The 27,891-nt window shown below is 43.9% G+C and overlaps 1 protein-coding gene across 4 annotated transcripts in view; it reads left to right on the plus strand.

Annotated features, from left to right (window-relative positions):
• LOC147011638 (inositol polyphosphate 5-phosphatase OCRL-like) overlaps positions 1–27,891 on the plus strand; it is an 83,754-nt gene that overhangs the window by 49,102 nt on the left and 6,761 nt on the right. For all 4 annotated transcript variants that reach the window (XM_085855982.1, XM_085855981.1, XM_085855983.1 and 1 more), the window contains 13 exons: positions 1,882–1,998; positions 2,173–2,360; positions 4,479–4,590; positions 8,109–8,218; positions 8,395–8,530; positions 14,149–14,259; positions 17,834–17,999; positions 18,115–18,290; positions 18,749–18,808; positions 19,019–19,141; positions 19,287–19,371; positions 19,496–19,623; positions 21,546–21,657. In XM_085855982.1, coding sequence (XP_085712108.1) covers positions 1,882–1,998; positions 2,173–2,360; positions 4,479–4,590; positions 8,109–8,218; positions 8,395–8,530; positions 14,149–14,259; positions 17,834–17,999; positions 18,115–18,290; positions 18,749–18,808; positions 19,019–19,141; positions 19,287–19,371; positions 19,496–19,623; positions 21,546–21,657 — 1,624 coding nt within the window. The remainder of the gene's footprint in view (positions 1–1,881; positions 1,999–2,172; positions 2,361–4,478; positions 4,591–8,108; positions 8,219–8,394; positions 8,531–14,148; positions 14,260–17,833; positions 18,000–18,114; positions 18,291–18,748; positions 18,809–19,018; positions 19,142–19,286; positions 19,372–19,495; positions 19,624–21,545; positions 21,658–27,891) is intronic.

Raw genomic sequence — 27,891 nt, forward strand, 5'->3', positions numbered from 1 at the left:
GTAAGACCCAAAAGCTTGAATGAAAGGACTTCTTCAAGATGATTGTTGAGAAAGTAGATAGGGGGGGAGGGGGTCCAGATGGTCCTTTTGGAGAGACATGGTGAGGGTGTGAGATTTGTCGGGATTGTAAGGACATGTTCCACGTGTTGGACCATCTTGTGATTTTATCCAGGTCTGCAGAGAGTGAAGAGGCTGCTGCCTGCCGATGAGAGGGATCAGATATTGTACGGCAGAGCGTGGAGTCATCAGCAATGAGATGGATGATTTTCCAGAGAGCACCAGAAAAAGCACAGGGCCAAGAACACTGCCTTGAGAAACTCCAGCCTGGATGGGAAGAGGATATGAGAGAATTCCATTTCCGGCCACACATTGGCTGTGACAGGAGAGGAAGTCAGCCAGCCATGAGTGGAGACTGCCTTGGATACCATAATAAGAGAGTTTGCTGAACAGTGCGTGATGCCAGACCATATCGAAAGCTCGTGATATGTTTTGGGAGATGGCTCTGATCGCATGTTTGGCATTTAGGACCTCCATCCATTGTTGAGGAAGCAGAAGTAACGTGTCCAGGGTTGAGTGATCTGTTATAAATCCAAAGTGATTATTGGAAATCAAACCATTGGAGAAGAGGAAGGATTTGATGTCAGAAGCGATGATGGATTCCATAACCTTGCTGATGGTTGGGAGAAGGCTGATTGGTCTGTTTTTGCACCTTTTTATGCAGAGCGGTAATGTTTGCTGATTTCCAAGCAGATGACAGATGACCTTGAGCAAATGAGAGGGTGAATAGAACAGAGAGGGTGAACACTAATCGGAAAACGAACCTGTAGTTTAGCAGTGCTTGGAAAAAAATTGTCATCATGACCAATCAAATTGCCGCTCATAGACCTCGCTAATGTCCTTGTTTCTCAAGACAGCGTGGGGATAATGTGTTTTATGAACTCTCATTAACCTCCGCCATCTTCGAAGATGGATGGAGGTTACTGTTTTCACCCCTTTCTGTTTGTTTGTTTGTTTGTGAACAGTATTATGGAAAAACTCCTCGACGGATTTCGACGAAACTTGGTGGGGGGGGAGTTAGGTATGGTCCAAGAATCATGCCATTAAATTTTGGACTTGGTCCCCCCCCCCCAAAAAAAAAATTGTTAGAGAAATTTTTTTTATTTTTTTTTGCATTTCTACATGTTTTAAGTGATTTCCAACCCCCCCAAAAAAAATTGTTTGAGAATTTTTTTTTTGCATTTTTACATGTTTTAAGTGATTTCCAACCACCCTCCCCCCCAAAAAAATTGTTACCCCCCCAAAAAAGAAAACCTTTTTTTTTGCATTTCTACATGTTTTCAGTGATTTCCAACCCCCCCCCCCCCAAAAAAAAATGTTGGAGAAAAGAACTATAACTGTCAGCACTGTTGACATCATATTTAATGAATAAGATATAATATAAGGTTCACTTGAGTGACCCAGCAGTATTGGCGGCGGAGGTTTTGCACTCTGCCGAGTGCTCCCCCTCTCGTTTATTTTGTTTCTGTGTGTCTAAATGAGACCAAAGTAGATGATGCTATATTACACTTTGACAATCAATTGGAGTTATTTGGCTTTTTAGCCAAGCTCGACTTGGGTCCTCTGGTATTTCCTGGAGCTTTTTAACGAGACAACTGTTAACAACAGCAGGGGAGCAGTCGAGCTTCTGGTCCAGCGGGATGAGCTGTACTTTTTATCTTAATTTTTGAAATGCAAATTTTGACGACACTAATGGAGTAACACTTGCTTTCTTTATGAAAAATGCAAAATTGTATCAAAGTGATTGGAGAGCAGCATGGATTATCGCTCATCTCCTGAGGCTTTGGCACTCGGTTTCATCGGCCTGACCTCCCGCCTGTTCAGGTACGCCTCGTGCGGCTCGTCGGTATGATGCTGCTGCTGTTCGCCAAGAAAGAGCTTGTGCAATACATCACTGATATTGAAGCCGAGACTGTGGGCACAGGCATCATGGGGAAAATGGTATGCTGTATTGATATTGGTTTTATTTAATTATCCCGTAAATTAACTCTCTTCCTCGTTGTAGCCATTTATATTCTGCAATCGCCTCACGAGTGTGGTTTCAATTATGAGACAAGTAATACAGCTAATGTTGACCGTCTTGTTGTTTGGTCGGGCCTGTTATTTTCTTGCCAGGGGAACAAAGGTGGCGTGGCAATGCACTTTCTTTTTCACAACACAAGCTTTTGTGTGGTGAACGCGCACCTGGCCGCTCACGTAGAGGAGTTTGAGCGAAGGAACCAGGACTTTCGTGACATCTGCAGCAGGATGAGGTTTACACCTGCACAGCCAATGATGCCACGGCAATCCATCACCACTCACGAGTAAGCCCTCAAGTACAGCTCAAGACCGCGAATGATTTGCTGTCAACTTGCCACCAATGATCACATCTTAAAATTCATTTGTAAAATTGAAAAAGTAGATACAAGCCCCTGAGAAGTAAAAACAGGATATCACACATCAAGGGGCAAATTTAATTCATTGCACGAAAGCTCTCTTTCAAGGTCGTTGTACCTGTGGCTGTAATGACGGTTCTCCATAAAATATTTGAGCGTGATACTGATCTTTGCCCAGTGGGAGCTGAATTTGATATGAAATTGTAAAGCTGAACTTTGGATCCCTTTTTCTCAGACCCTATCAGGTTGGATATCCCAGTTTACTTCTCAGAGGTTCAAAATGCTTTCATCCATCTCAGACCACAACTCTGTTCAAGCAAACCAAATTGTCATGTTCAGAGTGAGGTGTCAATGTGTGCGCCGTCCCTCGGATGGACATTAAACTGGGTGTTCCGTCTGCCAGTATTAATTGGTAGACATTAAAGATCCCACGGCGTCCTTTGTGAAGAATAGGCAAGCTATCACCGGCACCCTTAACAAATTACAAACCTCTGTTCTAGCCTACAGGAGGCACTGCATCGGTGACACAGCTGCGTCCCCAGCAAATGATGTTACCTGAAACCATGTGCTGCATACGAAAGAAGAGAAATTGTGATGCAACAAAGAACGGCACTCGGTAGAGCATGTACCTCCATCAGGCTGACCATTTTACGTTTTGGATCCCACTGATACGCCGAATCTGCATCCGGACCTGAACCAAAATCGAATCGCCTTGTTCTCATCAACAACACAACTCGTCCACCAAGTTTTGTCATAACCTGTCCACAACATTTTGAGATCGTTTTTGGCCCGATCTCTCAATGGTGAAGAATCACTTTAAAAATTAAATAACTCTCGTATCCACATCTGGATCCAAGTTTTGTCTGAATCCGTCTAATTTTTTGAGTTATCCTGCTCACATACAGACAGACAGACAAACAGGTGAAACCATAAACTCCGTCTACCTTTGGTGGCAGAGGTAATAATAATAAAAATAATAATAATAACATGTAAAGTTGCACACAAGGAGCTTTGATACAGAAGGAGGCCATTAGGCCCTTTAAAGCCTTTACTATTATTGCTAACTTGTGGTTGTTTATTAGTCTTTTGGTTTGACTTGGTGGTGTTCGAACCACCGACCTCCCAGACTCACGGCAGATGCTCTAACCATTGCACTACTGAGTCGCTTGATAAAAATTTGGCCAAATCCCAGGTTGAACATCACAATTTATTTTGTTTGATCTGGACCACAGACTTACTGTAATGTGCCATGTTGTGAATAACTTTGTAATTCATAGCATGATTTGGGTTCGAACTCGAATCATTCACAATGATTCGAGTTCGAAAGGGATGAGGATTTGTGATTCTTAACCCCCTCCTTCCTTCCTTCTTCTGTATGGCAGCTTGGCTGCTGGGTAGCTATCATTTTGTTGCGGCGTAATTATGCCTCTGATGCTGTGCCCCTATACCAGTGCACTGGTGCTTGTTTGGCCGGCACCCGGAAAGATGACATGCTGAGTCAACCCCACCTTGTGTTGATTCAGCGGCCAACAGGGCTCAAATTCAGGACCCCCTTGCACCCAAAGCCAGCCACCCTAACCAATAAGCCAACACCAGGCTTCCTCTCCTTTCTTGGTCTCTCTTTCTACCTTTTGTGCTTTTCTTTCGCTTGGTAGGGGTTTCAGACGAAGATGTGATTAAGAGATTCAGAAGGTTCTCCTGTATCGTCTAATTCTGGAGATGAAATATATTTTAGAGCCGAGTGATGCGTTAGTTATTTATTATCATATTTTTTTGCTGTATCTTGCCAAATCTTGTATTTACATGATGCCTAATTTCCATATATTTATTCGCTTTTGTTCATTTCTGTGTCGTTTTGAAGACCATGCTTTAGGTTGAAAATGACCGTTTGGATCGTATCTGGTTGTTTTGCTCAAAAATGGTTTGTTTATATCCCTTTAGCTGTCAAGAAGTAAACGAGTCTGATTTGTGAACTTGGTTGAAAGGTGACACGTGCACAGTCTTTTCCAAATGAGCATGTTGTCACTGTCTGATTGTGTGTTCCAGTGTGGTTCTGTGGTTGGGAGATCTCAATTATAGGATATGTGATTTGGATTTGGAGAAGGTGAAATGCCTCATCCAAGCTGAAGACTTTGCCATGCTGCAGCAGTACGATCAGGTACACTAGTGTTACTTGCTGATTGGTCGTGGCATCTTTCCGTGCTTTGATTTACTGGTTTACTATGTTGGGGAGTGGGGGGGGGGGGGGTGGAGGATGTTTTGCCATATATTAGTGGTAGAGAAGTGCATGTACGTTAAGCTGTTAAGGTATTACAGCATTGTGTAACTATCCTTCCACCCATGGAATGCCCCACAGAATGAAACTAGAAATACTAATAAGATTTCAGACTCTCACCATGAATTGCTTTCTGTGTTTTGTTTATGTTGATGTGTTGTGTAATGAATACATAATTGTTATGTCACTCATGGACGTACTCGTATTTCAATAGTGCACAATTAATACACAAACTCTCAATGGTGAAGATTTTATTGATGATGGTGATTACTGGTGGTTGGTGAATCAAAATCTTTTGCTCGAAGGCAATGATACTCACCACCCCCCCCCCCACTTTTTCCACGACCCTCCCTCACCTCTCTCTCCCTGACCTTCAACTCCGCCCATGTGTACTTGTTGTTATAGCCGCACGACCGGTCTGGGAATGACCGAAACACATGGGCCCTCAACCAACCACGGCCGCCAGCTAAGTTTGACGCCCGAAACCAGGGTTACAGGCCTCAAGTCCCGTTACCTCGTCAAATGGCACGAAGCCTGCCAAGGGTTGTGTGCTAGCACGGTGCGCTAGTTAGATGTATAACTGAGCGGCTGGTTATGACACATCGTACATTACTTTACTAATCGCTTTTACCCAATTGGACAACTTTAGGGCGCTGATCGTGAAAACTCAACCACTTGTACAGCAAGAATGGAGGCCAGGCAGGAGTAACAGTTCATGGATTGTTATTGAATAAAAACTACAGCAAATCTTCAATAAGCAATACAATAAACAACAAACAATATTCTCTCAAATTACCCAAAACACAATCCCAAGCGATGCAGATTTCCGAATGGTTCTTGTCTTCGGGCCTGTTCACTCAATTGACAAGAACACAGGACAGGGAATACAAATAACAAACAATACCGAGAGGTTGATTTCAAACCCTGAATCGAGCTGTTCAGGAGTCTTGGAAGCAAACTTGTCGGGAGCTCTCTGGTGCAACCCGATATTAAAAACTCCTCAAGCTCTGTAATTGTGGCTCACTTATGTTTACAGCTTCAGCACACTCAGAAACTCTTCCTGCCGATCTCAGGCACTCCACTCCAGCATTGTTATCCTCTCAGATTTTACGCCTCTCAAAAGCAGCTGCGTCCCAACTGCACCCCTCTACGTTGATTTCCTCACCAACTGTGCCTCTTTGTGTAAGCTGCATCACCAACAGACCTTTAAATCGCTCCGTCTTTCCAAGCAGCTGTTAATGGGCCCGCTCGTGAGATCAACCTTACTGATAAGCCCCGTGCCAGGCCCACGTGAGCTCTTGTGGTGACGCCAATTGCAGACTTCTCCAATGCAGATTTTCCTCATATCAGCCGCTGCAGTGAGGCTAATGGCTGGCTATTTCAATGCAGATTCACCACACCTGCACATTGTCATACCTTGAGCTGCAAAGCTCTCGTGTGCGCTTTGTAAAGACATTTAAACAGAGGATAAGAACATTAAAAAACGTGCAACCAAAGGTTTGAATAGGGGAGGATAAACTGTAGGGTAGGGAAAACAAACACCTCACTGTACATGCACATCACATTTCTATTGCATAAATCGTACATCATGCTTATCTAAAGAAATGCTAAGAACCAGTACCTTCAAAAAGTATTCACACCGCTGGACTTTTTCATATTTTCTTGTTACGGCCTGAATTTAAAGTGGATTAAATTTTAAAAAAAATTGTCTACGATCTACACAAAATACCCCATAATGACAAAGTGAAAGCATGTTTTTAGAAATTTTTACGAATTAATTAAAAGTGAAAAGGTGAAATATCTTGCGTCAATAAGTATTCAACCCACTGAGTCAATACTTTGCAGAAGTGCCTTTGGCAGCGATTTACAGCTTTGAGTCTTCTTGGGTATGTTTGTATCAGCTTTGAACATCTGGATTTGGGGATTTTCTCCCATTCTTCCTTGCTGATTTGCTCAAGCTCTGTCATGGGGAGTGTCGATGAACAGCAATCTTGAAGTATTTCCACAGATTCTCAGTGGGATTCAAGTCTGGGCTTTGGCTGGGCCACTCGAGGACTTTCACGTTGTTGTTCTGAAGCCATTCTAGTGTTGCTTTGGCTGTATGCTTGGGGTCATTGTCCTGTTGGAATGTAAATCTTTGCTGCAGTCTAAGCTCTTTTACACTCTGAAGCAGGTTCCCCTCAAGGATTTGCCTGTACTTGGCTCCATTAATTGGTCCCTCGAGTCTTACAAGTCTCCCAGTCCCTGCCACTGAAAAGCATCCCCATAGCATGATGCTGTTACCACAATGTTTCCCGGTCGGGATGGTGTTAGATGGGTTGATTAGCTGTGCTTGTGTTCCGCCATACGTTGCGCTTTGCATTCAGACCAAATAATTCAATTTTCGTTTCATCAGACCACCAAATCTTTTGCCTCATGCTCAGTCTCTCACTTGCTTTTTGACCAACTCCAGGTGTGCTGTCATGTGCCTTTCTTTCAGGAGTGGCTTCCTTCTGGCCACCCTCCCATATGTTCTTGATTTGTGAAGTGCTATAGAGACTGTTGTCCTTCCGGCAGGTTCTCCCATCTCAGCCAAGGAATTTTGTTGTTCGGTCAGAGTGGTCATTGGGTTCTTGGTCACCTCACTGATCAAGTTCCTTGCTCAGTTTGGTCAGACGGCCAGCTCTTGGAAGAGTCTGTTCCAGCTACGGACAGTTCATTGGACTTCATGTTAGAGTTTCTGTTCTGACATGCACTGTGAACTGTGGGATCTTATATAGAAAGGTGTGTTTCTTTCTAAATCATGTCCAATCAATTGAATTGGCCACAGGTGGACTCCAATCAAGTTTTAGAGACATTTCAAGAATGATTAAAGGAAATTAGATGCACCTGAGCTCAATTTGGAGTGTCATAACAAAGGGGTTGAATACTTATCGACACAAGACATTTCAGCTTTTCATTTTTAATTAATTTGTATAAAATTTCTAAAAACGTGTTTTCAGTTTATCATTAGGGGGGGGGGGGGTATTTTGTGTAGATCGTTGACAAAAAATTTAAATTTCATCCATTTTAAATTCAGGCTGTAAAACTGCAACAATGTGAAAACGCAATAGGTGTGAATACTTTCTGAAGGCACTGTCAAGATCATTCTACTAAACAGTTTCATTAACCCTTAAAGATCATTCCCACAACAATATTGGATGTCGATGGCATCTAATGTGCACTGGCTGTCCTTGGAAATCAAAGGTTCTGCTTGCATTGCATCATTTGACAAAAGTGCCCGAAGCCTTCACCAGAAACCACCAGTTTGTCATCGAGTCACCACTGAGAGACTGGGCAATTCGTGATTGTGCAAGATCACGTGAGTTTTGTTGTTTCCTTGCAATGTGTTGATGAAAGTTGTGAACGTGTGCCTTGTGCAGCTCACGATCCAAAAGACCAAAAAAGTGGTATTTTCTGGTTTCATTGAAGGGCCCATTGCTTTCCTGCCCACATACAAATATGACCCAGGAACGGACAACTGGGACACAAGGTGGGCTTGGACATGTTGCATGCACCCTTTCTGCCTTCTTGTGCCGCTTCTCTTATTTAATTCCCCCCCCCCCCCTTTTTTAACAAATAGATAATTTGTTTTGGCTGTGCCATACCATGTGCTTTGCCGACTGCATTCTATTTCTGTTCTTATCTTTCGTCTCCTGTTGTGTTCAGTGAAAAGTGTCGAGCACCGGCGTGGTGTGACCGTATTCTCTGGCGAGGTGAGACTGTGAAACAGTTGGCTTACCGCAGCCATAGGCAGCTGCGTCTGAGCGACCACAAACCCGTCAGTTCACTCTTCCAGATAGAGGTATGGGGTGCCTGCTGGCATTTTGTTTAATTCGTCCATTTTAAAAGCTTGCTTGACGAATGCGCACGACTTGGACATCCTTGCAAAACTCAAGGTTTTTTTTCTGTTTGCTATCAGTTTCTTTTTAATAGTTTTATTTTAGGTAAGAAATGCTTGTGCATCATGCTGTGCTTCCTGGAAATCAGGATGGCAGGATAACTTAGAAGTATGCACACTCCTATGAGCTGTCCAGCCTTGGTTCCAATCTCAACCCAGCTATAAACTGTCATCCTGGTTTTTCACAGGCAGGGTGAGTCATGTGTCTGTGTAGGCAACGGCAAGCCACCCAGTGTAATCCTTGCCATGGGGCTGCTTTGGCAGCACTGAGTCTGCCTTCGGGCAGAGTACCGGACTTCCATCAGATTTATTGGTTTATAAATAATTTATTCAATTGTCTTTGCATCCCTGCAACCGTTTTGTTGATTGAAGTTTGACTCTGATGGAAATGTTTCCACTATTTCTCCTCCCAACTTCCACCGACTCTTCACATGACAGTGTAATGACGGTACATTTGCTCCCAATGTGGCTTGTACCAATTTGTGCCTTCCTCAGTCTGTTCTCGTATCTCTTCTTACCAAAGAACATGATTACCCATTTTCACAGTTGTGCCGTGGTTTGAATGGATCACGATCCTCCTAATTGTAGCCATTGTTGGACTGATGCAGGAAAATGAGTCTTTTATCATGTGAAGTTCCTCTGCAACGATTAAATTTCCACCATGATTTTGTTAAATTGCTCTCTTTATTTCATCGGCGTGAGGTAAGTTTTTTTTTTTTTAATTTTTTAAATTTTTTTTTATTACCTGTGCAAAGTCTTTACTGCATCGACCATCATAATTGCAAGCTTATTTGTCTCCTTCTGGTTTCACTGAAGGGGATTGTAAGTTTGCTCTCCGTCTGTCTGTCCATCCTTCCCACCTGTGTTTTTTCCGACTTTTTCCCGTACTTTTTATTTGTATACAATGTCGAGGCTCGTATGAAAGCTAACATACATAGCGTACAACGAGAGGGGCAGGAGAGGGAAGCACAAAACATAGGGGAACAGAGACATTCGGAGATCTGTGGAAGAGTGAGGGATGGCGTATGGTACACGGGGTAAGCAAGATGGACACTACAGGGACTTCCAGGTCCTTCCACAACAGGGACTTTCGGGAAGGAAAGTGATCTGCATCCAGACCTCTTTCAAATTCCCTGCTTTCCTTCCTGAAAGTCCCTGTAGTGTCCATCTTGTGTACCCCGTGTTCCCCACCCCATCCCTCAACCTTCCACAGATCTCCTAATGTCTGTTCCCCACTGTTTTTTTCCTTCCCATTCCCGCCCCTCTTGTTTTACGTTCTGTGTGATATCTCTTATGCGAGCCTCGACAGTGTATACTGTTAAAAAAAACACAAAACATGGAAAGCAGGGAATTTGAAGGTGGATTTTGGGTGGATTCACGGGGGTAAAAAAGATCATGGTTTTGGATGGGGAAGATAAGAGGTGGTAGTGAACTGCTGTTTTGAAGACCTGGAGGGAAGAATGGGATTGAAGAGTGTGGGAGTTTATTCCAAACGTGGGGGAAAAAAGAGTAATGCAAGAGTGAAGGTGAGCAGTGATTCTTGATTTTGGTAGTTTTTCCAGAAGGGGGTTGCTGGCGGAACTTGAGCACCCTGTGGAAATATGGGGGGGGGGGACATATCGCAGATAGAGTATTGGGGGGGGGCGAGGCCGGAGAGGAGATGGTAGAAGATAGAAAGACCACCGATCTGCCTGCAGAGACAGACAGACAGACAGACAGACAGACACACCCGAAGACTCAGCCTCATTGCGGGAGATACCAATGATCCTAAATGCCTTGGTTTCCACAGCGTGAAGCCGAGAAAGATGAGAGGTAGGAGCACCAGTCCAGAGGGAAGAGCTGTACTCCACCAGGCTGTGGATGAAAGCTTTGTATGTGGTCAGGAGCTCAGGTGTACCAAGAAAGGACTTTGCACAAAGGAGGATTCCCAGGCGGTGACGAGTTTTGGGGGCCAGCTTGGAAATGTGGCTTTCCCATGAAAGATCATGGCAGATGCTTGTGATTTTTGTCCACATCTGCAGAGAGTGAAGAGGCTGCTGCTTGCCGATCTGAGGGATGACAGATGGTACGGCAGAGGGTGGAGTCATCAGCAAAGAGATAAGAGGATTTTCCAAAGTCAGAGAGATCATTGATGAAAACCAGAAAAGGAAACAGGTCCCAGAACACTGCCTTGAGGAACTCCAGCCTGGACAGGAAGAGGGGATGAGAGAACTCCATTAAGGGCCACATGTTGGCTGCGACAGGAGAGGAAGTCTGCGAGCCATGAGTGAAGATGGTCTTGAATGCCATATAGGCCATCAGCCATGGCTCAGAAAGTGCGTGAAAATCAAGTTTCGTTCCACTCATCTGGGGGGGTGGGGGGGGGGGTAGACAAAACCTTGATAATATGATGGTATATATCCAAATACATAAGTATGCAAAAGTTCTCCACTCAAATAGCTGCAGTTATTGTGTATTTTCATCTTGAAAATCGATGCATTCGCCGCGTTCCTCATTTGAACTCTGATCACGTGTGGGCCACGTAACGCCTCGACAGCCAATAGATCGGCTGACATAGTATGCAAATTACGTCAGACTGTCATGTGACCAGCTAGGTTGTCCAAGGTGGAAGCTTCCTGCAGGGAGGAAATCACCGGCAGCTGATCGGCGATTTTTGATGAATATGGCGTGAGGACGCTCCCCAGTGTATTATATTCACCAGGACAGTGGAGCGAACGAAGAAGTCAAACGTTTTACATCTAAGATGGGATAAATGGAGAGAAAGTGTCAACAAATGGCTCGTCTTAGACGGTCATGAACGACGTTTAGCCGAGAGTGCCGGTGTAAAGATTTCAAGTTTAGATTAGCTTCAAATCGATTTCATCCTACCCCCTACGATTTCAGATTACCCCCCTCAAAACATTTATTTATGTTGTTTATTTACAAAAAGTAGTAATTTAATTGATATTGAAAACTAGGGAAAAACCATTGACCACGTGACCGCCTTCAAAGAGTTTTCAATGAATTTTGATTTTATTATGAATGATTTTATTTTAATATTGTTATTAATTGAAATCAGTATTTCTCATACAGTTATAGTTTTTGCCACATTTTTATAAAATCCTTCTTCGATGTCGTTGATACAAATAGACATACTGGTATATCTTTTTAACCAACTCAGATGATATTTACAATGATGGAAACAAGGCAATAAAATCAATGGATAAGAAAGGCAATGAAAACAGCTTATTTTTAATTCACAATTTCGTTGTGGTGGTGGTGGTGGTCGTATGGTAGCTTAGCTGCCGGGGTCGCTCTAATTTCTTGAAGCATGACTGTGTCGCTGATGCAGTGCCCCTCTACCAGTACACACACTGGAACTGGTACTCATTTCACCGAGCTCGGAAGGATGAGTCAACCCCCCCCCCCCCGGTGAATTAATTCAGTGGCCGAGGGGCTCAAACTCAGGACCCTAGGATCCCAAGCCACCACCCTAACCACTACTCAGGACCTTAGGATCCCAAGCCACCACCCTAACCACTGAGCCAACACCAGGCTACGCTCTCAGCCTGTCATCCTTCCGAGGTCGGTGAAATGAGTACCAGTTCGTGTGTGTTCTGGTAGAGGGGCAATACATCAGCGACACAGTCATGCTTCAAGAAATTAGAGCCACCCCAGCAGCTAAGCTGCCATACGACCACCACCACCACAACGAAATTGTGAATTAAAAATAAGCTGTTTTCATTGCCTTTCTTATACATTGATTTTATTGCCTTGTTTCCATAATTGTAAATATAGTCTGAGTTGGTTAAAAAGATATACCAGTATGTCTATTTGTATCAACTATATCGAAGAAGGATTTCATAAAAATGTGGCAAAAACTATAACTGTATGAGAAATACTGATTTCAATTAATAACAATATTAAAATAAAATCAAAATTCATTGCAAACTCTTTAAAGGCGGTCACGTGGTCAATGGTTTTTCCCTAATTAGTTTTCAATATCAATTAAATTATTATTTTTTTGTAAATAAACAACATAAATAAATGTTTTGAGGGGGGTAATCTGAAATCGTAGGGGGTAGGATGAAATCGATTTGAAGGTAACTACCCCCGGGGGTAACTTGAAATCTTTACACCGGCACTTTCGGCTAAATGTCGTTCGTGACCGTCTAAGACGAGCCATTTGTTGACACTTTCTCTCCATTTATCCCATCTTAGACGTAAAACGTTTGACTTCTTCGTTCGCTCCACTGTCCTGGTGAATAATACACTGGGGAGCATCCTCACGCAGTATTCATCAAAAATCGCCGATCAGCTGCCGGTGATTTCCTCCCTGCAGGAAGCTTCCACTTTGGACAACCAAGCTGGTTACGTGACAGTCTGACGTAATTTGCATACGATGTCAGCCGATCTATTGGCTGTCGAGGCGTCACGTGGCCCACACGTGATCCGAGTTCAAATGAGGAACGTGGCGAATGCATCGATTTTTCAAGATAAAAATACACAATTACTGCAGCTATTTGAGTGGAGAACTTATGTATTTGGATATATACTATCATATTATCAAGGTTTTGTCTACCCCCCCCCCCCCCCCAGATAAGTGGAACGAAATTGCACGATACAGCTTACGGCTGATGGCCTAATAGGAAGAGTTTGGTGAGCAGGGCAGTTTGCCAGACTGTATCAAAAGCACGTGACATATTCAACTGAAATTTCATCCATGGCTTTCTTATGATAAGTTACAGAACAAGTTCGAGTTTCAGGGCGTTTCGTCAATTTTTCAGTTCTGCTCTTTTTGGACTTAGGAAATATCACATCGGTTGGGGACATGTATTCCAAAACAATTCTCGCTCTTGTTCAGTCTGTTCAAAGTGTGTTCTAAAGACGACTTGAAAGTAATTGGAGTTTTGACTCAAACAGAAAAAATAAATATACCCCAGGAATTCTGTCCTCATCAATTGATGGTCTTCCTTCTCAAACTCTCCTTACTTCCCTTCTCTGTTGATTTTTGGTGAAAACATTGGACTCGCTGTTCTGTTCATCATTGCATTTTGAGGTGATTTATAATCATGACTGTCTAACAGGATGGTGCAGAGGAAGCACACCTTTGTATATTACGCTGCCTCGTGTGGGTTTGATTCCTGACTCGGCTATAAACTGTTGGATTGGGGATCAATGACTACGTACACCGTCCCTCGGATGGGTGTTAACCTGGGTGTCCTGTCTGCTCCCATTATTTGGTGGAAGTTGATGATCCCACAATGTCCTTCATGAAGAGTAAGCAAGCTGTCCTTCCAATACTCTGGCCATATTCCAAATTCCTGCTCTAACCTACAGGGGGCACTGCGTCAGCTTTTAAACCCACTCTCAAAAATTATCGAAACGAGCAACCACTTGCTGTTTCTGAATAAATGAATTGTCATGACTCTTCATTTACATTTACTTTTTTTTACTCCACCAAGCTGATTACTTGACTATTTCCTTTAGTCAATATTAAAAAAAGCAAGCTTTTTGATATTTATTTTTCATTGTCGACGCAGGTGAGCAGAATCGACCCTGTGAGATACAAAAAGGTTTTTGAGGATGTTGTAAAGGCCATGGATAAGATGGAAAATGAAGAGCTTCCTTCAGTTTCTTTGAACCAGCGTGAGGTCTGTGCTCTTTGCTTGATTTAAATATTTTCTTTATTGGCAAGATAAGATCGATTGCATGAATTTTTTTTTTTAATTGCTGCTATTTTTATTTTTGTATACTGTTGAGGCTTGTATGAGAGCTAACACAGAGGACGTACAACAAGTGGAACAGGAGACAAGAGGGGTGGGAGAGGGAAGAGAAAAAGTGTGGAACAGAGACATTAGTTCTGTGGAAGGGAGCGGGGTGGGGGCAGGGTACAGAGTAAACAAGGTGGACACTACAGGGACTTTCAGGAAGGAAAGCAGGGAATTTGAAGCAGGTGGGTTTGTGGCAGATTAGCAGGGGTAGAAAAGATCGTGGTTTTGGATGGTGGAAGATAAGAGATGGTGATGAACGGCTGTGCTAAAGACCTGGAGGAAAGAGTGCGATTGAAGAGAAATGTTTGTTCCAAAGGTGGGCAAAAAGAGGAATGAAAGAGTCAAGGTGAGTACGGATTCTTGATTTTGGTAGTTCTACCAGAACGGGGTTGGTGGCGGACCTTTAGCACACCTTGCAAAAATATGGGTGGGGGGGGGGGACAATGGGACATATCTCAGACCTAGCAGGGGAGGCCAGGCCGGAGAGGAGACGTTGGAAGACAGAAAGACCACCGACCTGCCTGTGGTGAGAGAGTGGGAGACCCAAAGACTCTGCCTCATCACTTATCGCAAACACTTGCAGAACCTACTCGCTGTTTCTTTAAACACCTGGGCGTGCAGTTATACCATTGATGCAGTGTCCCCCTTGTCTATAATGGCAGGAATTTCGAAGTCAACCAGGTTATTGGTGCAATAAGAAACGAGAACGTTTTGTATCCCACTGATAGGCCGGATCTGCATCCTGACCTTACCCAAATTCTAATCGGCCTGTTCTTGTCACTTACCCAACTCATCCACTAAATTTTGTCCGAATCCGTCGCCAACTTTTTCAAATATTGTGCGTTTTTTTTTTTTTGCCCTTTCTCTCAATTGTGAAAAATCACTGAAATATTATCATTTCTGGATCGTCACAAAAATCTAATCAATTCGTCATTTTCAAACACCCTACCTGTCCAAGTTTTGTCCAAATCCTTCCATAGCTTTTTGAGATAACCTGCTCACAAATAGACAGACAAATATAAGCTCCGTCCACCTTCAATGGCAGAGGTAATTGAAGATCAGCACACTGTCACAAAAGCCAAGGCTCTTTGATCGATTGACATCTAATCAGCAGTTGTGCATCGTCCATACTGGTGTTCATTTCACAGATAAAACTCAAGTGTTACACGAACACTCTGACACTGCAATGAACTGCAAAGCAAAAGGTTACTGCCTGTTCTTTCAGCTCTCATGTACTCTCACTATGCTTTACTATATACATATCCAGGACTCCAGTCTTAGAACATTCATGAATGCACCTCCCCTTTACTTAGAAACTACTTGTTTCCATATTCGGCTAGAAATGGCTTGCTAATGCAAGATGGATGGTTCATTATCCAAAGCTAACGAGAAATTTCCTGAACTCTCGATCTTTCCACACAGCTTAAAGTCCAACTACAATATTGATACATCTCACTTTTTTACTCTCCTCAACTTTTACAATTAACACATTGCTTCAAAAACCTATAATATATCACCTAATATAAAGATCTTTCTAACCACTTTCACTGAATAACTGACTGACTCATTTGCTCACCCTAGAAAGTTGAAATTATGCATACCGATTTAACCCCAAAGCCATGATTCCAGGAAAAAGAAAGAAAAATCACAAAACTTTCCGCAAATGTCCATAAAAGAAAATATCTGTAAACAAATGTCGGTCGGTGGAGATTCGCGCCCTCTGCAGGGATATGGGCGGTGCTTGATCTGAGCAGGTGGTTCGTCACTTCGTCATCCACGAGAGTGGGGGGGGGGGGGAGTTTGGACTGCATAAAGAACTCCTACTGCTCACATATTCTTCATTTAAGCGATTTATTTATCTGCTTGCAGAATGCTCACTTTTACATAAGAAGCAATTTGTTCTATATTGAGTCTTAAGGACATTAACTTAGGCCACTCATAAAGAGTTTGTGGCACATACACAAACTACTGTGTGGCAGCGAGATGTGAAATTTCTAGGAGTCATCCTGGATGATATGCCATGCCTGCACTACTCGGTTTCTTGTGTTGAAGCAATGAAGCCTACACATTTTACTTTAATAGTACAAGCAGGCAAATATCAAAAATTCCATGTGTTGAAATGTAAATCAATCTTTTGAATACTACACTTTGCTACCAAATGTTTTGAATTCCATTTAGTTAATAGCAGTTCAGTGATGGTGCATTTGTATGGCATAGACTGTCACACCCCGTTCAGAATCACATGCCAACAAGAGGAGCTAGAATTGATGGCTTTCCTGCCTTCTTGTTGCTGAAACATTTGGCACACAAATTTAGCCTGTATTTTATGCAGTGTATAGAGAAAGTCGACACCCCCTTTCAAAATTTTCACCTTTCGTTTCCTTATAGCCTGGAATTAAACTGCATTAAATCAGACTTTTTCCATCTTTATTTACACATCATAACCCACAACTTCCAGTGAAAAACAAATTCTACAAATTTCAGAATATGAAAAATACAAAACTAGAATATCTTTGTTCGATGAGTGTCAAAACAACTCGGCCTTCGCTCCTCATAGAGGAGTTAAAACTTGGTGGAAGCACCTTTGACAACAGTTACAGCTGTGAGTCTGTTGGGATAGGTCTCTCCCAACTTTGCTCACCTTGATTGGGCAATATTTACCCATTCGTCTGTACAAAACTGTTCAAGCTCAGTCAAGTTGCGTGGGGAGCGTTGATGGACAGCAATCTTGAAGTCATGCCACAGATTTTGGATTGGATTTAGGTTCGGGCTCTGACTTGTCCACTCAAAGACATTTATCTTTTTGTTCCTTGGCCACTCCAGTGTAGCTTTGGCTGTGTGCTTTGGGCCGTTGTCATGCTGAAAGGTGAATTTCCGTCCCAATTTCAGCTTTCTTGTTGAGGGCTGCAGGTTTCCTCTTGGATTTTTCTGTATTTTGTTCCATCCATTTTCTCTTCTATCCTGACAAGTGCTCCAGTCCCTGCTGATGAGAAACATCCCCAGAACATGATGCTGCCACCACCATGCTTCACAGTCGGGAAGGTGTTCTTTGGGTGATGTGGTGTGTTGCATTTGTGCCAAATGTAACGTTTTGCATTTAAGCCAAAAATTCCATCTTGGTTTCGTCAGACCACAAAACATTTTGCCACATGGCTTCAGAATCTCCGGTGTTTTTTTATTTTTTTTTTTGCATACCTCAAACAGGACTCAAGATGGGCTTTTTTTAGTAATTGCTTCCTTCTTGCCACCCTACCATTCAGGCCAGACTTGTGGAGTGCTTGGGATATTGTTGTCACATGCACATAATGACCAGTCTTTGCCATAAAGGCATGTAGCTCTTTCAAAGTTGCCATTGACAGTGTGTTAATCCAATTGTTCTTTGTATCAATTGTCCTCTTCCATTCTCCCACCACCTCCATTCATTTTTTTTCTTCCCTTTGTTTTTTTCCTGCAGTTTGTATTTGAAAATGTAAAGTTCTTACAGCTGCAGGTGCAGACACTACACATCAAAAATGATGGACAAGTTCCATGTCAGTTTGAGTTCATATGCAAGTTGGATGAGACCCTGTACTGTAAACCGTGGCTGAAAGTGTCCCCGAACCGAGGCATCTTGCACCGCGGTACGGCTTGGACGTATATCTAAAAGTTTCCCAAACTTTTTGTTCTCCTGTATCTCTCTCTTTACCTGTGTTGTTGCATCATACTGGATATTCGATATAACACCTTCACCTGTAGGAGAGAACGTGCTGGTGGAGCTTGAGGTGTTTGTGAACAAGGACACGGCCCCGAGGCTGAATGCTGGAGCCGACTCGCTGGATGATATTTTAATCCTGCACCTCGTAGGTGGCAAAGATTATTTCATCACCATTGCTGGATCCTACCTACCAAGTTGCTTTGGCTGCTCAATTCAGGTACTACTCTGTCCAGTATATTATTCCATCACTTGCTTGATTATATAGCTCTTCACACCTCTCTTCTTTATTGTTTCCCATCCTTCCTTATTGCCCTGCCCCCTTTGCTCTTTCTACCTTGTTCAGGCACAAAATGCTCCATTTCTACCTTTAAATTGGCATGTTGTGGGTTTGTTTGGGATGGTCACCTGCCGTGTGATTCCCAAAGAGCAAAAGTGCAGTCTGTGGAAGGTTTATGGTTTATAACAGTTCCAACTCCTGTCTTTTTGTGATGCCTTCACATTATGTTCACATGAAACATCCATTGTAGATGCAGCATATATAGTTTGAATAGCTGTGCCGCAGTAATTTCTGTCATTGCATGATTAGCAGAGGAAAATATAGCACAAGTTTCTTGGGTTTGTGCAACATTCTATGAACTATTTTAAAACCAAAACTACTTTTTTTTCCACAACCAGGCTCTTTGTCTTATGCGAGAACCCATTCGAGAAGTTCCACCTGACACCTTGAGCCATCTGGTGAGGTCTGCATGGGATGCACCTGTCGATGTGTGGTGACATTTTATTTTCTGTTGAGGTTCCTGAAATGTTCTGGTGGAATGCTGTTGGGTTTCCTTTATTTATTTTTGGACACAGCAGAATTTGAGCATCATACATTTCTCATTAATTACTTAATTTTGTAGGACACCTTTTGCTGAGCACCTGTGTATTCATTTGTTTGTACTGTAGGGACGGATAACTTCTGCTTCTGACATATCAGACAGGAATTCTTTGTTAAAAGCAGATGCACTGGATGTGCCCAAAGAGATCTGGATGATGGTTGATCACCTGTTTCGCAATGCCTGCCATCAGGTAGTTCCATATTCTTCTGCACTGTTTTTGCCCCAAGTCGTGACGGCAAGGATTTGCAACAACAAAGGGGCTCTTTTGAAATCTCTTGTGTGCTTGTTTCATAAGTGGGGCTTTAAAAGTGTTTAAATCCTTTTGTCATCTTTAGGAGGATTTGTTCCAACAACCAGGCCTTCGCTCCGAGATTGAGGAGATCCGAGATGCTTTGGACACTGGATTCCCAGAATCGCTGCGTATCTTTTACTACTCCTGACATATCATTTCCCTTTGTCGTGGTCAGTAGAGATGCCATGTTATAATTCATGTTAGGGAGACACTAATGTCACTGCTGGTCTTCCTTGACTTCTGTTTTGCAAGCTGGCAGCAATCACTCTGTTGCGGAGGCTTTGCTGATCTTTTTGGAGGCGCTGCCCGAGCCAGTCATTTGTTACGAGCTGTACACTCAAGTCGTCGAAGCTTCAGGGAACTCTATGTTGAGTAAACAGGTCGGTCACTTTCACCACATTATGAATGATTATTTTTGAGCCTTAAATTTTAGATTCCAGTTATTTGTGTCCTGAACACAGTCCTGAACTCCCATCCTTTTTTTCAAACTGGAGAAAAAAGGAACAAAAATCAGGTGTAGCTCACCTGCCAAGTTTTTCAAAAGGTTGGTGGTTTCTTCTGTAAATTGCTGTACACCGACTCTTGTTATGTGCACGAGCAGTTTTTCCACCCTTCGGGTGGATTTTTTGTGCGAGTTATTTGTTGAAAAAAAAAAATATATATATATACATATCATGACACACCCACGCACATAGTATGACAATAAATCCTGATTGATGGACCTGATGTGCTTCTGTGCAAGAGGCGTCCAGGATCGAACTCTTTCCAAACACCCACTCCCTATGGAAAAGTAATACCCCCTCCCTCTGGTGGGGGTCAGTAAAGCACTTGCAGAATGCCACATGAATCCTACTATATTAAATAAGGCAACCCTCTGTGGGTATGTGTGTGTGTACGTCTGAAAATCATTAAAAACAAACAACAAAAAAAACCTGTTTGACCAATCTCCACCAAATTTTGCATACGTCCTGGGGTGCCCAAGGTATGGTCACGGGCACAAAAAAATATATCCCCCCGCCACGATTGAGGGAGACATGGTTTTTGCCTATACACTTGGAACAGTGCAGGTAGTTTTGACTGACCTCTGCTGCAGACAGAGGCGATTACTCGCCACGACTCGTGTTGAGGACACTAATGACTTCCCAGATGTTGTGGCTTCTCATCTCGTGGAGGTAGTTTTGTACAGTTGATCCTCACAGAGGAATGCTCTTTGGGACAAATTTCTCTAAAGTTCACAGAGAAGTAAAGTGAAATGTAAAATATGGATTATGTACATATATACATGCATTGCATACCGCCATCGTGTCACGTGCCCCTCTTTTGGATGAACCACAGTCGTGCTGGGCATAAATGCCCTAACATTACCCAGAGGCGATTTGACCGAATTGTATGCTTGGGATATGGCCTTATTCCTGCCCGAAACAATGGCTTTTGTAATGCTGGAGGCCTCTTCCCACCAACGACAACAGAAATAGAAGCTTAATATCCCAAATGGTTTACCAACGAAAACTTTAAGTAATGTTGCAACATACTACAGGACAATTTAACAAATAGTAAAACATGGAGGACATGTCGTGTGAAAAATCCCAACGAAGGAACACACAAAAATATGCACATAGTTATACAGAAATATGTGTTATACGTAACATAGTTATACATATATGCACATAGTTATTCTTACAGCCACTGACCTGGAGTACAAAGGAATAATGGGGAATTGTGGGAAAGGGGGATAAGTATGGAGGGAATGTTGGTGATTAAGGTATGTGGATGTGGCAGTACGGTATGTACATTCATCGTGAATATAAAGAGAGGCAGAGGGAGGTGCCACTCAATCCCATTCACACTTCAATGCATTGCATGTCATAATTACCATATGGGATTCTAAGTTTTGGAAACCAACTAATCTCAGGAGAATTACCATGTCGGTTATTGGATTCTCACGAATACCAATCTGGATCACTAATAATAATGAGGGGTAATCAGCATACCTGTCTGGTCTGTGACACATGTGACACATCCACACACTAGTTCACTCTTGATGCATTCAAGGCAGTTTAGGATGGCACTCAAAATTGAACCCCCTGCTCTCCTGTAATCTCAGATCTACTGTAATCCATATACCCCAATGAAGCTCTGCCATTGTTGAATGCTTGTTCTTGTTTCTACCGTTTTGAATTTTCATCTCGACTGTTGCTGCTTTTAATATGTCTTTACAACACAATCACCTGAGCCAAAGATGGTTTCAGTTTTTCTGACCACTTTGTTGGACTGAAGTTTTGCTTTTGCGATTATGCTGCAGGTCATCTCTTGGCTACCTGCCCGACATGCGAACGTCTTTCGGTACCTTACATCCTTCCTGTGTGAACTGCTCAAGTATTCATCTGCTAACAACGTAGAGGCCAACATGTTAGGTATGTAAATATTTTGTGTATCTCAGAGAAGTAGCGATTGAGCCAACTTGTGTTTGATGAACTTGGAAAGGTTATGTCAGTTAGAGTCTTGAAGTCTTGACCTATGGATTATCTTGAATCCTTAATTGCTTGTTATCTTCATCTTGGCTTCTTGTGATTGCTTTAAACTCACTTTGTAGACTTTGTTCTGGCCTCTCGAATTCCCTGATGCATGTAAAAGTGCCTTTGTTTTCTTTTTCTTTTGTACAAAGTTGAGACTTGTGGAGAAGCTAGAATGCAGAATGTAGAATGGATTTGGACGTAACGGAACAAAAGGAAGAGTAGAAGGAGAGGGTGGAAGGGCACCAACGGCAGGGGTTAGGGACAAAGCAGAGGGATACTTGGACAAATATGGAATGTGGGGAAGAATGAAGGTTAGGTGAGGATGCTTGGGGGTGTCAAGATGGATACAGAAGCAAACTCTCAGCAAGAAAAAACTGGAAGTTTGTAACAGGGGGGGTGGGGGGGCTAAAGGGGGTAGAAAATATTGTTTTGAGTGGGGGATGATCTGAGATGGTGAACAACCGTCTTGAAGACCTAAAAGGAAGAATGAGATTGAAGAGAATGAAGAAGTTTGTTCCATGGATCGGAAAAAATTCAAACAAATGGGTGGAGGTGAGTCGATTCCAATGATGATCATCATGGGAGATTCCAATATTTTTTAAAACCTTGGTTTCCACCAGAGGAGAGAGCGGTACTCCATCAAGCTGCAGATGAAGACCTTGTTGGTGGAGAAGAGTTCAGGTGTGTCAAAGAAGGACTTTGTATAACAGAGCATGTCCAGTCGGCGATTGGCTTTGGAGGCCAACTTCGAAGTTTGATTTACTCAAAGATCATGGCTAATGGTGAGGCCCAAATGTTTGAGTGATTGAACTTCTTCAAGAGTATTGTAAAGAAATTGGGTGGGGTGTGGGGAGGGGGGGGGCGAGAGGAGCGGACATGAGAGGATTCCGTTGAGAGCTACGATTTTGCTTCGAGAGTAGAGAAAGTTGGTGAGCCATGTGTGAAGTTTGCCTTTGATGCCATAGCGAGAGAGAGCAAGGCTGGGTGCCAGACTATCAAAAGCTCGAGGTATGTTTAGTGAGACGACCCTGATTGCATGTCTGACATTGAGGACCTCCATCCATTGTTGGTTGTGTTGAACCAGCATGTCCAAGATAGTGACCTGGTCTGAAACTAAATTGATTTTCTGAGATCAGGCCATGAAAGGAAAATAAGGATTTCACATCAACTGTGATTATGAATGCTATTACCTTGCTGATGATCGGAAGTAAGTTGATAGGTCTGTAGTTAAGGGAGTCAGTTTCTGCATTTTTATGTCATACAGTTATGTTGGCTCACTTCTAAGCAGATGGAAAATTACCTGGGCAAATGATGGAGGGGAAGAGAATAAATAGGAAGTGCTTGAGCAGCAGAGCAGGTTTTTTTTGGTCACGAGCTGATGTCGTCTGGTCCAGTTGCAGATTCAGTCAAAGGTTGCTAGAAACGTTTGCACATTCTCAAGTGCAAAAGACAGTTCAGGAGCAGTTGGGTACGACTGGGTAGAGTGGGTACACAGAGCGAGGGGTGGGGACACACAATTTGGAAGCAAACACCGAATTGAGGCATTCGGCCTTCTTCCGAGCGGAGTCGGCTGTGGTGCCTTTGAAGTGAGGGAAGGGATGGAAGGGGAGCATACACCAGTGACAGACTTAACAAGGCACCACCAGGTTTTTGAGGAGAGAGACAAGTTTGAAAGTTCAATCTTGAGGTTGGTGGACAGATGTTGTTTTCTGGCTCTCCTGATGGTGGTGGTGTGGGCTTTGTGGAATGATCTGAGATTGCCTTTGGTCAGATTTGCTTTCGAGAAAGAAAGCAAGTTATTTCATTGCAACTACCTCACCATATGATTCCATGTACTGTGGGTGGGAAGAAGGATAGGATAACTGAAGATGAGATTGGATGGATCTGTGCATACAAGAGAGAGCAGGTTTGTGTGGAAGAATTCCACATAATATTGGAATTCTAAGTTAATATTGTTGCGGATTTGGAAGTTTACTGCACTCAACATTCAGGTCCTATAGCTCAGTTATTTCGATAAGTAAATGTGAACAGATAGCTTCCCGTCCCTAGTCTAATGGGTACTTAAATGTTCCTGCGCTGTGGAGTTATTTTAATAGTCAGGTTTTCTTTTCGTTTATTTTAACACCACCAACGCCAGTGTCATCTTCCCCTCGCTCTGCTCGATGCCATTGTCTACATGTGTCCAATCATGTACGGGGGCAGAGATTTTCATCACCTCAGATCGAGACTCTGCCCGGAAGGGCAGGGGCGTGCTCCTTGTCCAACCAGGAACCTCATCACCTCAGATCGAGACTCTGCCCAGAAGGGCAGGAGCGTACTCCTTGTCCAACCAGGAAGTTCAGCGCCTCAGGCTGGCTCCGCCTTAGCCAGATAGAGTGTTCGGCCCCGGCCAATCGGGAGGTCGTGACGAGTCGTCTGAAACGGACCGTCCAATGAGGAGGCGAGTGGCGACAAAAGGAGGTCTCTCGTGCCTGAGCACAAAAAGGAGGGGTGGGGGTTCTGGAAGAAGTGAGCATCTGCGCGCAAGGTGGTTGAGTGCAAAAGCGTCTGCGCATGGAGTGGTCGGTGCAACGGAGGGTCTTCTCCTGCCAGCCTTTGCCCTGCCGAATTCCGTTCGCCTGGAGCCCGGTCGTGAGGGCGTCTGGATTCTGCTGGGGGTCCAGTTCTGCCCCAAGGACCTGGTCCTTGAAGACCGCACGAGGCGGAAAAGTCAAACAGACTCTCACCTCCAGCTCGACTGTCTTCCGGGCTGGTGGTCCGAAGAAAGACCTCGAAGTCCGATTCTTTTGTGTGCGTGTGTGTGTTTGTGGCGCCAGTCCATTAAGTAGTCATTGTTAAGTGCTTTTTGCTTGTACATACGTGCATTTCTTTTAATCGGTTTAATCGCTTGCGTACTTCCCTCGTTCCCCAATTATTATTGTAAATAAACATCCCCATTTGTGAAATCTATCCACTCGTTCATGTCCTTTCCTCCATTGGCTTAGTGTGCTGCGTGTTGGAAAATTAGCCAGGCTGTTGCCGCTGTAACGGGACATTTGGACCGACGGACCTCGGCAATAAACCGCTCGGATTGCACACGGTTCGAGTACGCTAAGCGGCTTGTTCCATACGGGTGCCATCGAGGGTGTGGAGACTCGGTAAAACGCCACGTGGAGATCTAGGTATTTTGAAAATTGGCGAATAACCCTGTACCACGTAGCAGAAATATTGACTCTTCACGGTCCGATAAGGGACCCGTACTTTTCCGAAAAGGTACGATCTAAATTCCGGGTGATCGGTGGAGTCGACTCTGCAGCTCCATCTAGCGATCGTGCGGACCGCCCACCAAACAGGCAGAGGAACATTATCCTGCGTGGGCTCCGCCCACATATGTGCTGACATGCACGTAGGCAATGGTGTCGGTCAGAGCGAGGTGAAGGTGAGGGTGATGTAAATATAAATATTAAAAAGGTGTAAAAATAAAAGAAAACCCTGACTATCAAAATAACTTCACAGCGCATGAATATCTAATTACCCAATAAACAAGGGGTGGGACCCCAACTAAAAACACATACTTAGGCCTGTCACATTTGGCAGGGCGGCCGTAGGGTCGACAAAATCTACGGCCACTAGCAATTATAGGGCGGCCGCAGTATTTCCATGGTCACACAATGTAGCAGTCACATATGTTTTTATTTTTCGGGGAGCCACACGGCGTATTTAGAAATTGTGGAGACCGAAAACGTGGGGGTGCCGTACGGTCTTTGATTTGATGTCGCACAGTGACCTTAGGGCGTCCCTGCGGCGGCCATAGAATTTTCAAGGCAGGTGCAAGGTAGCCTCAAGCTGCCCACAAGGCGACTAAGGTGAAGAACGTGCGGCCAGACGGATGGTAACGAGTGGGTATATATACACCAGTTCTTTTTTTTACTGAAATAAAAAAAGTAACAGTTCGGAATATACCAGTATATATAACTGAATATACTATAACTATAATATATATATATATATATATATATATATATATATATATATATACATATATATATATATATATATATATATCTCTGAATATATATATATATATATATATATATATATATATATATATATATATATATATATATATATATATATATATATATATATCTCTGAATATACCAGTTCGGAGTATAGGCAAACACCTATACTCCGATCTCGAGTGGTAGCACACGGTCGACGCAGACTGCCACGGAGGCCGTACGTAGGACGCACGGCGGGCGTAGGGGAACCGTGCGTCAACCATGCGTTGACCAGGGGTCACACAGACCGCAAAGCCACCATACGTTGAACACAGGGACGCCTTGGGACTACCCTATGGCGACCGTGGAAATAGTGCGGCCGCCGTAATTTTTTGGGGGTTGGCAAAATTCATTTTTCATTGATAAGAGCCTACGGCAACCGCGCGAATAACGCAAGCCCACCGTATGCCCTACGTACGGTCGACGTGGAACACATCTACATCACAGCTTGGCTTGTCGAATTGCTACGGCCATCGTAGAAATGAAAAAAGTTATAACTCCGTGCTATAATTCCACGGCGACCCCTACGGCCTGTTAAATATAGCCATACGGCGTAGGGCCACCCTGAGCCCACCTCAGAAACTCTGCGGCCGCCGCACGTTTCTGTCAATTCAAGGGGGGGGGGGTACGGCCACCGTCTCCTAGCCGTCGAGCAGATGTGACTTAGGCTTTACCGATATAACTGTTCTTTCGGACCTGTATGTTGAGTGCTCATGGCTTCCAGATTCGTAACAATATCACCATGTACAATGCCAAGTGTCGGCTGGAGTGGTGTAGAGCTCACCGCCATTGGACTCTGGAGCAGTGGAAACACGTTCTCTGGAGTGATGAAACGCGCTTCACCATCTGGCAGTCTGACGGACAAATCTGGGTTTGGCTGATGCCCAGAGAACACTACCTGCCCGAATGCATAGTGCCAACTGTAAAGTTTGGTGGAGGAGGAGTAATGGCCTGGGGCTGTTTTTCATGGTTCGGACTAGCCCCCTTGGTTCCATTGAAGGGAAATCTTAATGCTACAGCATACAATGACATTCTAGACTTTGTGGTAACAGTTTGGGGAAGGCCCTTTCCTGTTTCAGCATGACAATACCCCCATACACAAAGTGGGGTCTATACAAAAATGGTTTGTTGAGATCGGTGTTGGAAGAACTTGACTGGTCTGCACAGAGCCCTGACATCAACCCCATCGAATGCCTTTGGGATGAATTGGAACGCCGACTGCGAGCCAGACCTAATCGCCCAACATCAGTGCCCAACCTCACTAATGCTCTTGTGGCTGAATGGAAGCAAATCCCTGCAGCAATGTTCCAACATCTCGTGGAAAGCCTTCCCAGAAGAGTGGAGGCTGTTATAGCAGCAAAGGGGGGGGGGGGGACCAACTCCAAATTAATGCCCATGATTTTGGAATGAGATGTTGGACGAGCAAGTGTCCACATACTTTTGGCCATGTAGTGTATGTCTGGTTTATTAGCAGCAGCCTGGATTGAGAGATCTGTCATGTTGGAGAGGAGGCCTTGGATGATTGAGGTCCACACAGTTGGGGACAGGGGAGGAGGTGTTGTTGGCAGGGTACACGGATGTGGAAAGAAGCTAAGACAGGGAATGGTGGGGGGAGGGTGATGCTGGGAGGGTGCAGTGCAGGGGTGAAGCTGGGACGGTGGTGGTGTGGTCTGGGTTGTGGATCTGGGATGGTGCGGTGTGTCAGAAGTTGGGAGGGCGTGGGGGAAGCTGGGGGGGGGTGGGTGGCAGACGATGGGGGAAGCTTTGAGTGTGGGGAAGCGTGGATGCATGAAGAGGGGGATGCATAGAAGTAGTGGGGTTGGAAGGACACGTGCATGTAGATGTGGTGTGGGATACTTACATGGAGGGGTTTGACACCATTGAGGGGCATGAAGGGGAATTGATTGTCATGAGCAAACAATCTCTGCAAGCTGGACTTCTCAAGATTTTCAATTTGGATATACTGAGACAGACATCATGGGAGGTTAGAAGGAAGGATTATTAGACATGGAGATAAATGATGCTGTCGTTATGGGAGGAGGGTTGATGGATCAAGTGTTTCGGAGTGAGACAAGTTTGGAAAACGATCCTG

Source organism: Eptatretus burgeri, chromosome 15, assembly GCF_056783735.1.
Source record: "Eptatretus burgeri isolate ZD-2024b chromosome 15, Ebu_testis_v1, whole genome shotgun sequence".
NCBI lineage: Eukaryota > Metazoa > Chordata > Myxini > Myxiniformes > Myxinidae > Eptatretus > Eptatretus burgeri.